We start from the raw sequence: 15,028 nt of genomic DNA on the forward strand, positions 1-15,028 counted from the left end.
TTTGTTAGCGGTGTATAACATTCACGAAACTGGGTTTAATTTTTTAGATAATTATTATTATCATTGTTATTAAACTATTACTTCAAGGTGTAACCTCACTTTTTTTTTTTGTTTAACTGGATTAATCTTCCGTATTTCGTAAATAAATAAATAATTTTTGACATTGTTTTTAGTTGGAGAAAGAAATAATGCTGAGTTTGATGGAACTTTGAAGGAGGGATACATTTCGAACAGGGCCGAATTTAGATGAAGAGAGGCCCTAGGCTATTCCACTTATGAGGCCCTTTCACCTCCCATTTTTAAGTTTGTAAATTACATTTTTATGTTTGTTTATTAGTCATATGCATAGAATTACTCCTTATTTACGGTTCAGTGTTTTAGTGTTCACTGTTTTTAGAATAGTGTAATTTTAATTTTGCTAACAATTTGAGTGTAGGCCCCTCTTGATCTTGAGGCCCTAGGCTGAAGCCTAGTTAGCCTATAGGAAAATCCGGCCCTGATTTTGAATTCCTACTCGATTTGAGAATTATCAATTGAGTAGGTTCAATGCATTAATGGCTATCCCACTACCCACATACATACACACACACACACAAACATACATATATATACACAAAATGACTCTCAGACCTCAAAAATTCGTGAGTTGCAGTTTGAATTTCTTGATCATCCTGCCTGTAGCCCAGACCTTGCTCCTTTGGATTATCACTTATTGCTATCCAGAACTTATTTTTGGGGGTTAAGTTTTACTACGGAAGTAAAGGTGAAAGCAGCTTGTATTGATTCTTTGCTCCCAAAGAACTTCGTAGTACCAAAAGCAGAATTGAATCACTAGCAAAAAGATGAGTAAGTTTAAAAAACAAATCTAATTGTTTAATACTCATTAAAGCAAAGCAGCCAAAAACGGAGCCTTTTAATACCCTTCGTAAAATAGTGGCACATAAACTGATAACTTACAGGATGAGAAGGAAATTAGGGCTAGATAAAAGACATAAGTCTGAGAGTATTTCGAAAAAATATTTATTGGAGAAAGAATTGTAAAAAACATTTATTTAGCCAGTTAACATTCATCATAAATACTGTTTTTTTGTTTTTTTTCTCATTTTTTATAATAATTTTTATATTTAACAAAATTTACATAAAATTCGAAAATTTACAATAATTTTTTTACTTCCAAGGATTCCCAAAATTCAAATTTCTGTATTTGGTTTTATTCCTATAGAATTAGAAAAATCAAATAAAATCGCAAGATCTTTGTGTGGGTCTTTATTTAAAAAGATGATTCAGAGCACATGGTTCGCTGGATTTCTGGATGGCCACAAGTTTTAGTGAGAATTGAGGTAATGAGCCTTTAATAGAAACTTTATTCCAGTCACAGCTATTTCTAGAAACAAAATGAATGAAAGTGTAAGTTGGTTTCTGATTAAGTTAGCGAGCTCACACTTCTCTAGGCTAAAGTACACGGTCACAATTTTTTTAGGAAAATGATGCCACATTCTCAGACTGGATAATCCATCAGTGCTCCTAAATCTGAGTTAATCAATTGGTAATGATTTAGTTAGCTCTTAATGCCCTGTGATTACGGTATATGGTCAGAAAAACCCACACAGACACGTTTCAACCCACATTTATTTTCACAATCATTGTTCCATACAATGAAATGAGAACAAAATAATACACACATATTCGGGAACCCTTGTTCTTTTCATTTGTTCCAAGTTGAGATTTTAAATAGAATTATAAAATTGCACAACCCTTTCAATTTCTTATTAATTATTATTATTATTTATATTATATTTAGATTTTTTATTAATTTTATTCTGATATAATCCCAAAAACGTGAATTGAAATTTTATATAAATGAAAAAACACCCTTTTTTAAAAAACGACAATTATTGAGCTCTAAGAAATGTAAATTTGTCAACCATTCATGTTTTGGAAACTCCATTAAAAAGATTTTTAAACAAAAAAATAAAAATAAATAAATATAAAAACAAGATATTAATATTTATATTTTTGTTATTAAATTTATCACATTGAATACATTATTAATTTAATTTATTCTGAATACATTATTTATTAAATTTTTATATTCTATATATTTTTTTTGTATCCAGTTGGTTTTTTATTATTAAAATTTGTAAAATCTTGTGTTAAGTAATACATACGTTCAAAGAAATATATATATTTTTTTGTAATAAAATTTCCAAAAAATGTATTTATTTATTTTACACACAATTACAAAGTACAACAATTAAGAAAGTACGATCCTTATATAATTTTTTGTTTTGTTTTTATAATTTGTTTACAAGAATTTTATTTTGGTTTTAGTCTTTTAAAAGAAACAAAATTAACAAAATCTAGTACAACGAATATAACCATACAAAAATTAATTCTAGGTACCGGGGGGAGAGAGATCCACACAAAAAGGTTTGGTGCAGAATCAAAAACAGGATGTTGCAACGCATAAAGTGCATTCGACTGGGTAAAAATAAATAAAATCATAATAATAAACCTTCAAAAACTAGAACTTGGGCTTAAAACGGCATTTTAATTACTGTAGCCTTGACACGGTTTATGTCATGTTCGGCGACGTGTAGGTCTAAAAGCACTTCATGCAATGAGTATTAAACAGAGTTTTTATGTCTATCAAAAAAAACATTAAAAAGAGGTATACCTTGGTCACTATCATGCTTATGAAGTGACTGGACAACATCACTAATTCAGGGAACAACTTACTTCATGCTGAGTATTAGGCAGTTGTTTGTAACAGTCTACCATTAACAAACATACAGGCAGGACACTCGTGTATGTATGTAGCAAGATAAGGCCACAAATTCACCTTAATCAGGCAAACATTTCATTATTGTGGCTATTATCAAGTGAAGATACATAAACAGATTACAGATGGGATAATTTCTTGTCTTTAGAATGCACTTTCTTTTAAACACATTGCAACTCCAAAAAAAAAAAAAAAAAAATAGCCCTAATTTCTAAATTTCGTCTTTGCCGTATCGATTTTTTTTTTAATACACTTGGCTTGCAAAAATTGTCCTCTCCATCCAAAAAAATCATCAAAATTTAATCTCCCAATTGATACAATTTTAACTTCTTTTTCATCACTAATGAAAGACAAAAGGTTCTTATAACATTGTTTTTTAATAATGGGGTTTATTTAAATAAATAAAATGACCGTATTTCTAGATCTAAAAAAGTTCCTTGGGATTTTACAAATTCCATACACACCTTCTGATTTTTAACAAATGCGCCTTATATTACTCTTTAGACTGCGTACAGCTGATGAGAACTACACTGTGTTACTTATGAAATCCGAAGACAAGATGTCCTAGGATATGTTCCGGCGTTTTAAAGAAAAAGTATTCATGGCGGCCATCATCTACCGTTTTGATGAGGTCGGGTAATGATGTTTCGACTGCCTGAGAGCATACAAGTACTTGTGTGCTAGCTGCGAAATTCGCCACGCGGTCTAAAGACAGGTAAGCTGGCCATCTCGAAACTGACTGTGAGAAAAGTAAATAGGAGATGTAAGATGTGGCGCATGCAATTTCTCCGCAACAGGATGCCACCACAGTATTTACTTGCATTTTCTTTTAAACAATCAATGTGAAATGCGCTTCTGCAAAATAATAACGAGAAATAAATAATTTACTGGTCGATCAGGTGGACAAATGGTTGGGACCGGTGGTCAAAACTGCATTCCTGACGTTTGGTGCAAGAGAGTAATTTCAGAAACAATCCATGTGGTATTTTTTTTACTATGAAAGAGTAATCTCAAGGGTAAATAGTGACTATTTCCTCCAAAAACGTTTCTACGCCAATAAAAATATTAATATGAAAGAGTAATTCATTAGGGATTCATGGCCATCAATAGATAGAATAACTCAAAAGTGGTCCAGCGTTATCTCACCTTTGGTCAAAATTGCAAAAAAAGTCTCTGAAAAAAAGAATAAAACAGCGCTCAACCATACATCTCCCTATTATAGAAAAACAGATATTTAAGAACTTGATGGTATGCAACTTCTTGTAAACCAACGCTACAAATCAGACAACTCCATCCGTCTACCATTTTTACAGTTCGTGGCACACTTACATCGTGGAAGTTAGCCACAAAGGGCTATAATTCGAACATAAACAACGGGTTTTTTAAATTGATAAACGGCTTTTTTTATGTACCCTACTAAACATTTTTGCTAAAAAAACAAAAAAAACAAAAGTGGGTACAATCTTTTTTTAATCAACAAAAATTACATTAGGACTATTGAGGCTCCTCATTGCCATGACAAAACAGCAAATCTTTTAAAAGTCTAACAAAGTTTCTTTCTTTTTAATTAATAAGTTACAAAATAATCTAAAACACACACATACATACACATACACACTTATGTAAACTTAACAGCAAGTAACAGTATTAACGAAAACCTATTGCACTATAATATATATACATACATATATATATTAAAATTTTCAAAAATCAACCAAAAAAAATATATATATATATTATAATAAACAGCAAACTCTTGGGGAAAAAAAAAAGAAATAAGAAAAGGAGAGATCAGCATGTTAATTAAGAATTGAATTGAATTTTTAGGTTAGATGATTTGTGCTTTATCTCATATGAGTACGTAGTTTTTGTGGTTCCACTAGTGCTGTTGAATGTTTACTACCACAGATTTAAGTCTTCACAGTGAGGGCAAAAACAGAACTCCCTTTAATATCTTTTTTGTACAATCCATGATCCTTTAAGGAGTAGGTCGTACCTCTTAAAAGCAGTCCATAAGCGACCTACACTATTAGAAACGATGTTAGAATCGCTTGCAGTATTTTTCCCCACTTAATACCGTTAACAGGTAGTACAGTGACAGTAGACTATTCATCGGTCAAAGGCTGTAGGCAAGGGGGTGGAATGAATCGAAATGTTGTGAATCGTAGTTGATTCGACCTAAAGAATACGTCGTAGTTAATACAACCTAAAGAAGAAAACTCAGAAACAGAAGAGCACAGCTATGACGACACGGTGTAGAGATATCGAAACAAGCTGGCGGAGATGGTATTGGTTTCCCAATTGGGCTGAAGTCCACTATGGTGCGAGTGTATCCCATAGACAGAATATACTGTCAAACCCAAATTCTTTATATCAACATGCTGTTAGCTCTTTTCCTTTTACAAACAATTTGTACACAGAAATCTTGACATAAAAAAATATTTAAAAATCTGTAATACAAATAAAAATAACGGTATAAAAACAAAAACAAAAAAATAGTAGAATTCGATTTAGTATCACAGGGTAATATACAAATTCTTTACCTAACAAGTATAAAAAAAGTTGTTTTTTTTATACTCAAGTTTTTTGTTGTTTTTTTTAAATGTATAATTATAATTTTAAAGAAGTTATTATTAAAAGCTAAAGAACTGTTACCAACGAAGTTATTCAGGAAGAGTTCTATGAAAATAAATCTCGAGCTCCGCAAACACACGCTCTCACAAATCTCCTTCAGTAACAAAGAGAAATTTTAAAAAACAATTTATCTTTATATATATAATTACAAATTAAAAAATTACAATTAAAAAGATCCTTAAAATACTTATTATTTATATTTATATATATATATGTATACAGCGGGCAGCTCCGCCACGCCCAACCCCTCGTTAATTAATATATACACACCTTCCTGTGTCCCAGATCGCACCTATCTCCACTACTCTCCCTCTTTGCTCTGATTATTATCTAACAACATAATCGTCTTTTAGTAATGTAGGTTTTGTGATCTTAGCCTAAATCCGGGATTGTTTTTTAATTTTTTTAATAATGACTGATAAGTGTATATTTTCAATATATATGTTCTCAAGAATATTTTTTAGAACAGGTCTGTTTTCTCTGTTTTTGGTTTGTATGTGTGTTTTACATTATTTTAGTATACGGTCTGCTTTGTCTCTGAGCCTCTGTGGGTTGTGTATGTATTTTTCAGCAAGGTATTTCAAAAAAGGAACCGAGAATCTCAAAAATATCTGTCACATCACCCAGTGATCTCCCTCACTGTGCGGGTGTTCTTAACCATTTCAAAAATTAATGAAGCTTTCTACACAAAATCTCAAGTGTTTCTGTTAATAGTTTCTCACTCTCTTTCGCAGGTTAGTCTGGGTGTTTAATATGCTACCTAGAAAGTGATAAGCGAAGCATTCTTATCTCTCTCTCTACATCTCAAACATATAGCTTTTCAAAAATATTTATTGAGTAAAGTCTTTGTCTGATTTGGTGTGCGTTTGTAATAAAGGATAACAAAAATGACTGTAGTGGCTTATTTTCTCTGAATTTCAAATTCTTAGTAAATAAAAAATGTTTCTGGCAATGGTCTGTTCTTACTATTTGTTGGCTTGTGTGGTTCTCAACATATCTCAAAAATAAGTACATGTCCTTACTCCCTCTAAATCTTAAATAACTCAGTATTACAAAAATGTTCTAACAATATCGTTTGAGTATGTGTGATTTAACTTATCTCAAAAATGATTAAAGACCTCTATATATCTAAGATAGACAGTACCTCACAAATATGTGTACGACTTTCTCACTTTCTTACTGTGTGTTTTTTTGTTTCAAATCCATATCTCAAAAATTATTGAAAAAGCCGCTCTTCACTACTTATCTAAGATATAACATAGTACCTTGTGAGTATTTGTAGCAGATTGTCTGAGTGTGTGTTTTGTTTTTCAAGTATCAAACACCCAGTACCTCAAAATGAATGAGATCTCTTAAACCCTCTAAATCTGGAAGTCCTACTTTCATAAATAAATGTTCGTTATTACAGTGTATAAAACGTGTTTATGTTGTGCGCTTAAACGTATTATCTCAAAAATATGTGAGCTTTACGTCTGGGTGTGTTTTTGAGTTTTCAACAAATTTTCTCAAAAATTATAATACGTCACTCACTCCCTCTGCATTGACAATTACACAGCACCTCAAAATGTTTTCAACAGTGGTCTCTACTTGTTTCTTTCTCTGTAGGAGTGTTTCAACATAATGCAACATAATTGGGTCTCTCTCTTTGAATCACAAATGTAGAGTATTTCAAAACGACTCACAGATTCTCTCAGAATATCTCTGTAACTATGTGTGAGTTTAGAGGCAATGAAATGAGGTGACTCAACCGTAATACATTTAAAAAAAAACAAAAATAATAAAATAAAAAATTACCAATTGATCTGTCATTCTAAACAGAGTAAATCTTTTAAAAACCCAAAACTGACTGCCATAACATTTATAACTACTAATAAAGTAGTCTTACAACTAACTTTGGCTTTGAATTTGGAGCTCAAAAACGTTTAGGTCTAGCGCCGTATTATAATGATTATTTGATGAACCGTCCCAGAAAAGTGTGGAGATAGAAATGTGTTCTAGTAGGTCTTAAATAGTAGTTATTTTTGGTTCTAGATTTTTTCCAGCTCATGTGTGTAAACATATAAAGATCAAGCTCCAGAAAACACTCTTTTTTGACCTTAATTGTCTTACCTTTGCACTACCCACATTTATATGAGTTCATTTTTTGGGTTATAAAAGTAAAATAAAAAATACATTCATTTTTTTTTCTTTCTTTTTCTTTTATGTTTATCAGAAACTTCCAAAACCAATGTCCATTCTATCTGCTTTAATTCTATCGAACATATGGTTAGAGATATAGCTTGCCTGTGGGTACGTATTTGCATACGGTGGTGCGTATGGGAAATTAGGGCTTGGCACGTGGATATTGTGTGCTGTGGTTGGATAGAAAGCCGGTGTATTTTGGGCATACGCTGTTGGATACTGATATGGATAGGGTAGCCCATTTCTCGGCGAATCCAGCCGACATGGTACGCTGGAAGATTCCAGCTCTACAATTGCCGGCGGTCCCATCATATTGTAAGCTGTAGGTGTTGTATAATTCCCTGTTATGGAGTTCACAGAGAAAGTTGAATTATTTGACTCACTAGTCGTTGATGAACTATTCGCTAAAGATGTCACTGAGAAATTCGTATGCTGTGCTAGATAAGAATTACTTGTGGTTGTATTGTACTGTGGGCTAAAATGTGCTGACCTTGGATAGTCAGATAAGTAAGCTGAATCTTCGGAGTACTGTGAGCCCATATGTTCAGACTCGTTGCTAGTCTGTGCCGGTTCATGATCACCAATGTTGGGAATTTGATCTACTAAGCTTTCCAGTCCTGATAAGCTTTTAGATGAAACGTCTTGGTTTATAGATGTCTTCTGAGGATACCTGACACCTGAGTCTGAATCTGTAGAGAATTCATCGTATTGGTAACTTTTCTTAGACTGTGGGCTTGAGAAATGACAATCATCATCTTTCCTCTCGGGGCTTTTACTAACATCTTCATTCATATTGGCTGGTGGATCGAAATCTGGTGGACCAAGGGTTGGCGAGTCTGGATTGTGTTCTGAAGATATTGCAGCACTAATCTCTGAACTCAGATCAGAGTGTGTAAAGGAGGGAGGCTGCGGTGAATGAGTGTAAGGATTTTGATGATAACTGACTGGCAGAGGTGATTGTGAACTTTGGCTGTAATGCTGTTGTGGATAGATCGGGAACTGCATTGACGGAGACTGAATTGGTGGTGAAAAACAATGACTAGGCGTTGGATTACTGTGCTCTGAAGGTGGTGGTTGGACAATTTCGCTTTCAACTTTAATTTTCTTCGGTCTTCCACGCTTCTTTTTAGGTATACCCGTCTTCTCGTCCAGCTTAATTTTAGGCTCTTCAACTTTCTGTCCGACATTGTTGGCATTCAACGAATTCTGACCTTCGATTTTGATCTTCTTCGGTCGGCCACGTTTCTTCTTCACCTGCAGCACATCGCCAGTCTCGTTATCCCTTTTCACATTACTAATATCAGTTAACTCATTAACTTTACTGTAATTATAGACACCACAACTGTCAGATTTTTCTTCTTTGATTTCAGGTTCAAAGAAATTCTTCAATCTTGAATAAGAAAATACCAATTCCTTGTCATCTATCTCCGAGACTGCACCGTTTAGGTAGTCACGGAATTTCTTTAAAGCAGCGTAAAATGGTACTTTGTCAGCAGCCCTAGGTAGTTGTGCACAACGAGCGCTGGACGATGGCATCACCCACATGTACTGCAACAAAGAGTTAAATGCTTAATGAGCATAAATTAATTAATTCTACCTGACTGTAGAGTATTTATAATAGATAACTAGAGATATCTTCTTTTTTTTCAAGAAGTATTCTGCACTGCCACCAAATAGATTTATAGTGTTCCCACACTGAGCCAGAAAAAGCAACTTATTTAGTAGCACTCCTGGTTTCCTAACAAAGTTCTGTGAAAAGAAATGAGGGTCGGTAGCTAAGAATAAGCGTTCTCTGGTTCCTGCTCTCCCATTTCCTTATAATATTTTCTCTAAATATTCTGAAGAAAGCTCCCCAAAATTAAAGACAGAGGATTCGTGACAGTGTAAAGTCCCATTCTCTAGAAAACTACATAAGCTCTACAGAGACGAAGCCCGAGAAACAATAGGTTGTCGGCAGTTACGATGACACTTGCAGTTTAAAAAGTTAAGTATAAGGGTTAATTAAACGCCAAAAGGTACACAAATCAGATAGTAGTACCCAACATTTCATTCATGCTTAACTTATATAATTTAAGTAATTTTACTGTATTAACTTTTCATTAATATTTTTTAGAATTTATTAGGTGTTACAGACCCTTATGCTGCCCATTTTCATGTAGCACAGCATTTAACTTAGATTGTCTGTAATATCTATTAATCTATAATACAATAATCAAACTGGTCTAGTGGTCAAAAGCGTGGCTTTGTAAGTGGGAGATTCCCAGTTCGAATCCCGGTTATGAGTACTTTTTATTTGTTAGAAAAGTTTTTTTATAGTAACGTATGAGATTCTGGATAGGACTTCGAACCTTAGGAATACCGGAGAAATTAATTAGACTCTCCAGTATGACGCTAGAAGGCACTAGATGTCATATAAAGGTTCAGGGAAAACTGTCCGAAGAACACAGGCCTTAGGCAGGGGGATCCTGTTTCACCCAATTTATTTAATATGGCCCTAGAAATAGCAATAAGAACCATTCGTACTAACCCACACGGGACTATTTATAACCGTCTCACGCAGCGCATGGCTTACGCCGATGATGTGGTTATAACGGCGCATACTATGAACGCCTTAGCTGGAGATTTTCAGGAGTTTGAAGAAGCGGCAAGGAAGCTCCGTTTACAAATAAATGCAGAGAAGGCAGTATATGTGAAAACCGCAAGAGACCCGGGCAAAGAAGAAGATTTCATCGAGTTTAAAACTATAAATTTGCGAGGGTTAAAAGCTTCAAATATTTAGGAGCGTTTGTTACCGAGTAGAATGACGTTAGCTCAGACATTAAGGCGAGAATCGCTACAGGCAATAGATGTTACTTCTCGAATCTCAAAATGTTACGCTTTAAAACGTTATCTACTCATGCAAAGTTACTGGTATGTAAGACAGTGATAAGGCCAATAATAAGTGAGACGTGGGTTTTGACCAGGGAAGACGAGCGGGCCCCAAATGTCTGGGAGAGAAAGATCCTAAGAAAGATTTTTGAAGGAGTGAGATCGGTGGAGGATTAGGTCGAATACAGAGTTGAAAGAACTATACCAGGAACCTGATCTCGTAGTTATTAACTGTGTGTAATTTGTGCTCTTGTATCTCCTGTAAGACGAATTGAAGATTCAAATTTTGTTATAAATCCGTGATTCAAATTTAAACAGTAACCAACTCTAACTTTGTCTTGTTCTATTTTAATGTGCATGAGTATTTAATTACTCAGAATAAAGGGCATCATAAAGATAAATCTGAAGAATAATTTGGAATAGAGATAAATAAGATGTAATTTACATTTTATTGTTAGTAACTATAACAAAAAAATTATTATGAATAAACTGGTGGTTCTATAACACCTAATAAATTCTAAAAAATATAAATGAAAAGTTAATGTAGTAAAATTACTTAAATGATATGACTGAGTACCTTTTGGCGTTTAATCAACCCTTATACTTAACTTTTTAAAAACTGTCAAGTTTTTGTTAAGGAAATTATATAAAAAACATGTCCTCTAATAAGGTACTAATTCTTACCGTATTGGTTCCGTCAACAAGTTCCGGCTGCCTTCCGAAGCTGAAATCCTTTTTGCCAGAGAATACTTCGAAAATCAATTTCCCATTGAACACTGCAATTTTTGGTTTGAATTTTTGTAATTTCTCTAGTAATATCTGACTACCTGAAACACGAAATAGCAAAATGACTAAAACAAAAATACTAGTAAGAGACCGAAAAGCTGGTTGTTGTTACTGAGCGCCTCACTGTGTTATGGACCACAGCAAGTGAAAACACGTTTTATGTGAGAAAATTGCAACTTAAACAGCCTTTAAACCATTATATTCCAAGAATTTGTTTTTTAACTTTGTTGAATGTTTCCTTTAAGGAAGTTGTTAAAAACGTTTACCAATAAGAAATTAAAAATAATAATGTTTTGTATCATTCCAGTGCCACATGATTTGTAATACGAGTACAATAAGTATTGGGATACAAGAAAAATATTCTAATAGAGTGTAAAATATATATATTTATTGAAGAACTAGTCGTGGTAAGAAGATCAACATTCCTGCACGTTTTCACGAATAGACCTTAAATTAACAATTTTATAATTAAAGGTGAGAGGATGTGCAATAATCGACCGTTTGGGAAGGAAACTGCGAAAATGAAGGCGTTTACGATAATGTACTATGTATTTACTATGTAATAATAGTATGTTTACTGGTACAGAAACAATTAACAATTTCTTTTTTTTATTCTGCTTTGATAATTTAGCTTAATTTAAAAGATTAATGAATACGCCTTTTAATCTTTTCATTAACGTTTCAGTAATTCATCACTAACTTTTTTTGTTAATTGTTTGTTTTAATTAAACTTCTCAAAAATAAATATTTCTCGTGTTTTTTTCATTGTATTTCAAGATCCTAAATATGCCATCTTAGAATCGTCCTTTTATGTACTCTTCTGAGTCCTTCATAAATTTTCTGTAAATGGGGAGGAAAAGGAGCAGTTCCCTCACTTCTTGACCGTTAAGAAAAATGCATCTGTTTTTCTTTGTCAGTTCAAGACCAAATTTCTCAGAACCGTAAGTGCTTTCTCACAATGGTTAAAAATATTTTCCTTCTTTACCACTACACCCTCCTAAATCCCATCTAGAACTCGTTCAGAATATGTACCACATTCTTCGACCTTATGCTTAACTCTGTGATAGAGAATAATTTTGAGATATTATGTAAAGTAAGTTAACCCTGGAATTACAACACTAATTGATATTTTTTTTTTATAAAAATGATAGACTTTCCAAAACTTAGCGGTAGTTTTGCGTTGTTGAAGATATTTTACAGCAATCTGACAGTCCCTCTGAAATGCACTCTACCATTTTTAAACAATTCGTAGAACAACCCCTTCGAATCCCACCCAGGGCCTTGCCATTCCTGCTATTATTTATTACTGATTTCAATTCGTTGTGATCGACAGCTTTAGACTATATTGACTTACCTTCTTTGATTTCCTTGCGTGTAAGGTCCGCACTGCCTTTAGTCGCTCGTTCTACCATATTTGTGAATCCGATGCCCACTTTTAATAACTTATAGTCATCGTCCGCGGTCATAGGTTCCGGTGTGAGTCCAGACAGGTATAAACATTTCCCTGCAATAATTATTTTGCCATAAATCACAGGAAAAATTCATAATTAAAGAAATGTCAGAGAGCCTGTAATTATACTTACAAAAATGATTTCCCGGCCCTGCGTAGTGATGCCCTTTGTATGCGGCAAATAACCCTGGATTTATTCCAATCTAAAAAACGGAATTCGAAACGGTGAATATAATTAGAATGAATATTCAGATTGGGCAGCTGAAGAAACTATGAGGTCTCTAGCAGGTGAAGGAGCAGACTGCAACAGTTTTGCTCTTACTTCTGGACTACTAATTAGAGCGGTCAGATCCAACCCAAAACCAAAGGCCTCTCTAGCTATGCTAGACAAGGGTAAATAGGCAAGAAATACACTAAATGGTACTGACCACTAGCAATACTTACTATAACTATATCCAAATTTTGGGTAAGATGATCCGGAAGAGTCCTCTTGGAGACCTCCTCTTCCGGCATGCCGTTAAATCGGTCATGCTTCTTACGTTCCTTTACTATTTTTGCTGTACTAGCATCCTTAATAGTATTTGGTATACAGCTCATTAAACCCTGATAACCCATTCTAAAAAACAAAGAAGATACAAACTCTAGTAAGCTGGCAATACTTTTTATAACTAAGGAAGTTGCATGGGACACTGAAATCTATGACATAGTCTGATATTTACATATAACATATTATAAATATTAATCTTTGGACTGTGAAGTCTATTCTCATAATGATCACTGAAACAGAAAACAATATTTAGCTGATGAAGCTACACTAGGATAACCTCATCAACGAACTACCTAACGTTGGTTAAAAAAATAAATTAATACTTGTGATATTTAAAAAAAAGAGAGTTCCAAAGAGGTCATGAGAAAAACGATAAATATTTCGGAGCCGGAATAGTTTTATTATGACGTCAGAAAAGTACATCAACTGACCTACGGGAAAGGAAATGTGAAGTGGGATAGAAGTTACCGTGTTATGTTTTCGTGAGCTGTGACTTTATCATAAAATTTGTTGATATATTGAGTTTTATTTGCTATAAAGTATATCGATGGTACAATTATATGATATGGATATAACTTGGTAGTCAAGAAGTATATCTCGTTTTGCACCGGCTACCGTGAGATCAGTGGAATGTGATTTAATGATGAACGTAAGTATGATAAGGAAGAGGAATGTAATCTCAACACTTTTCTGTCACAAATAAATACAAAATACTGTTTGCATGTTGTTCTCAAAGATTACCTAAATACATTACAGGACGACGAAAATAAAACACGTATGCGTCATTATTTTTATCCATATAGTTAAAATGACAAATAATTCTAGAAATGCAACGAATGCTACTTTTTACAGGATTTGTTGGCAATCTATGGGCATGGATACATAAATCTAAAATGGAAAACTTTTTTTTGCCAAAAAATATTGAAAATTAAAAAACTTAATTGCAGGACCATTTGGTAACTAATTTTAATGTACTCAATCAACCGACCAGAATCTTTTATCGTCTAGTATTAAGATTCTGTAAATGCAGTGCAAGCAGCTTCGTTCTGTAACAAAAATAATAAAAAGCTACCCAATTCCGATCGACCAACCATTTGCCGGAGCGAGAAAGAAATATTTAAAATCATGCTATGGTAATAGGGAGCGTTTTGTATTTTATTTTATTTCCCACAGAATACCTATCCATCCTACTTTTTCTCTCCTAATTTAACTATCATATCTACACTTTCTCCATTATTTTTTATTTTTTCTGAGTGTTCAATTTGTGTTCTTTAATTTAATTCTTTACTTTAATTTGAAATGCACCATTTTCATTGTTTTGTTATATTTTATATTATATATTACTGATTATTGTTATATTACTCAATAAGATGAAGTGGGGGGAATGAACAGATAATAGAATAAAAAACTATGAAAATTTGTGGTGTCCAAAAAACTGTCCAAAAGAGACAGTTTTAATAATATTCGCAAGGTGCATGCAGAAGGAGATTTGCGCCAACCCAGTATGAGCATGAATAGATGTTCAAAATGTAGGATCCTTTTAGACATTTGCGTTGTAATTAATTTCAATAGGTATTCCCAATTACTCGGATACATTCTTGTGAAATTTTTATACAGGCCACGGACAGATCGAAGCTTTATTTAATTCGCTAAAAAGTTTCTACCTTGTAACTGTTCTCTTCCCAAATACTATTTTTACTTCTACTCACCAAGGTGACATGCTATAATTATTTTGTAAATTAATAATAAATACTCACATAGGAGTTGCACCTAACTGCTG

At 33.4% G+C, this 15,028-nt stretch overlaps 1 protein-coding gene across 1 annotated transcript in view; it reads right to left on the bottom strand.

Annotated features, from left to right (window-relative positions):
- Positions 1-996: 996 nt before the first annotated feature.
- LOC141459227 (uncharacterized) overlaps positions 997-15,028 on the bottom strand; it is a 32,748-nt gene continuing 18,716 nt past the window's right edge. Inside the window, exons 4-8 of the mRNA XM_074138042.1 lie at positions 13,146-13,317; positions 12,835-12,904; positions 12,606-12,755; positions 11,150-11,292; positions 997-9,145 (exon numbers count right to left, since the gene is read on the bottom strand). Of these exons, the coding sequence (XP_073994143.1) occupies positions 7,625-9,145; positions 11,150-11,292; positions 12,606-12,755; positions 12,835-12,904; positions 13,146-13,317 (2,056 nt within the window). The 3' untranslated portion in view covers positions 997-7,624. The remainder of the gene's footprint in view (positions 9,146-11,149; positions 11,293-12,605; positions 12,756-12,834; positions 12,905-13,145; positions 13,318-15,028) is intronic.

The sequence above is a fragment of the Rhodnius prolixus genome, unplaced genomic scaffold (genome assembly GCF_049639745.1).
Source record: "Rhodnius prolixus isolate KJV_2025 unplaced genomic scaffold, Rpr scaffold_11, whole genome shotgun sequence".
NCBI classification, from domain to species: Eukaryota; Metazoa; Arthropoda; class Insecta; order Hemiptera; family Reduviidae; genus Rhodnius; species Rhodnius prolixus.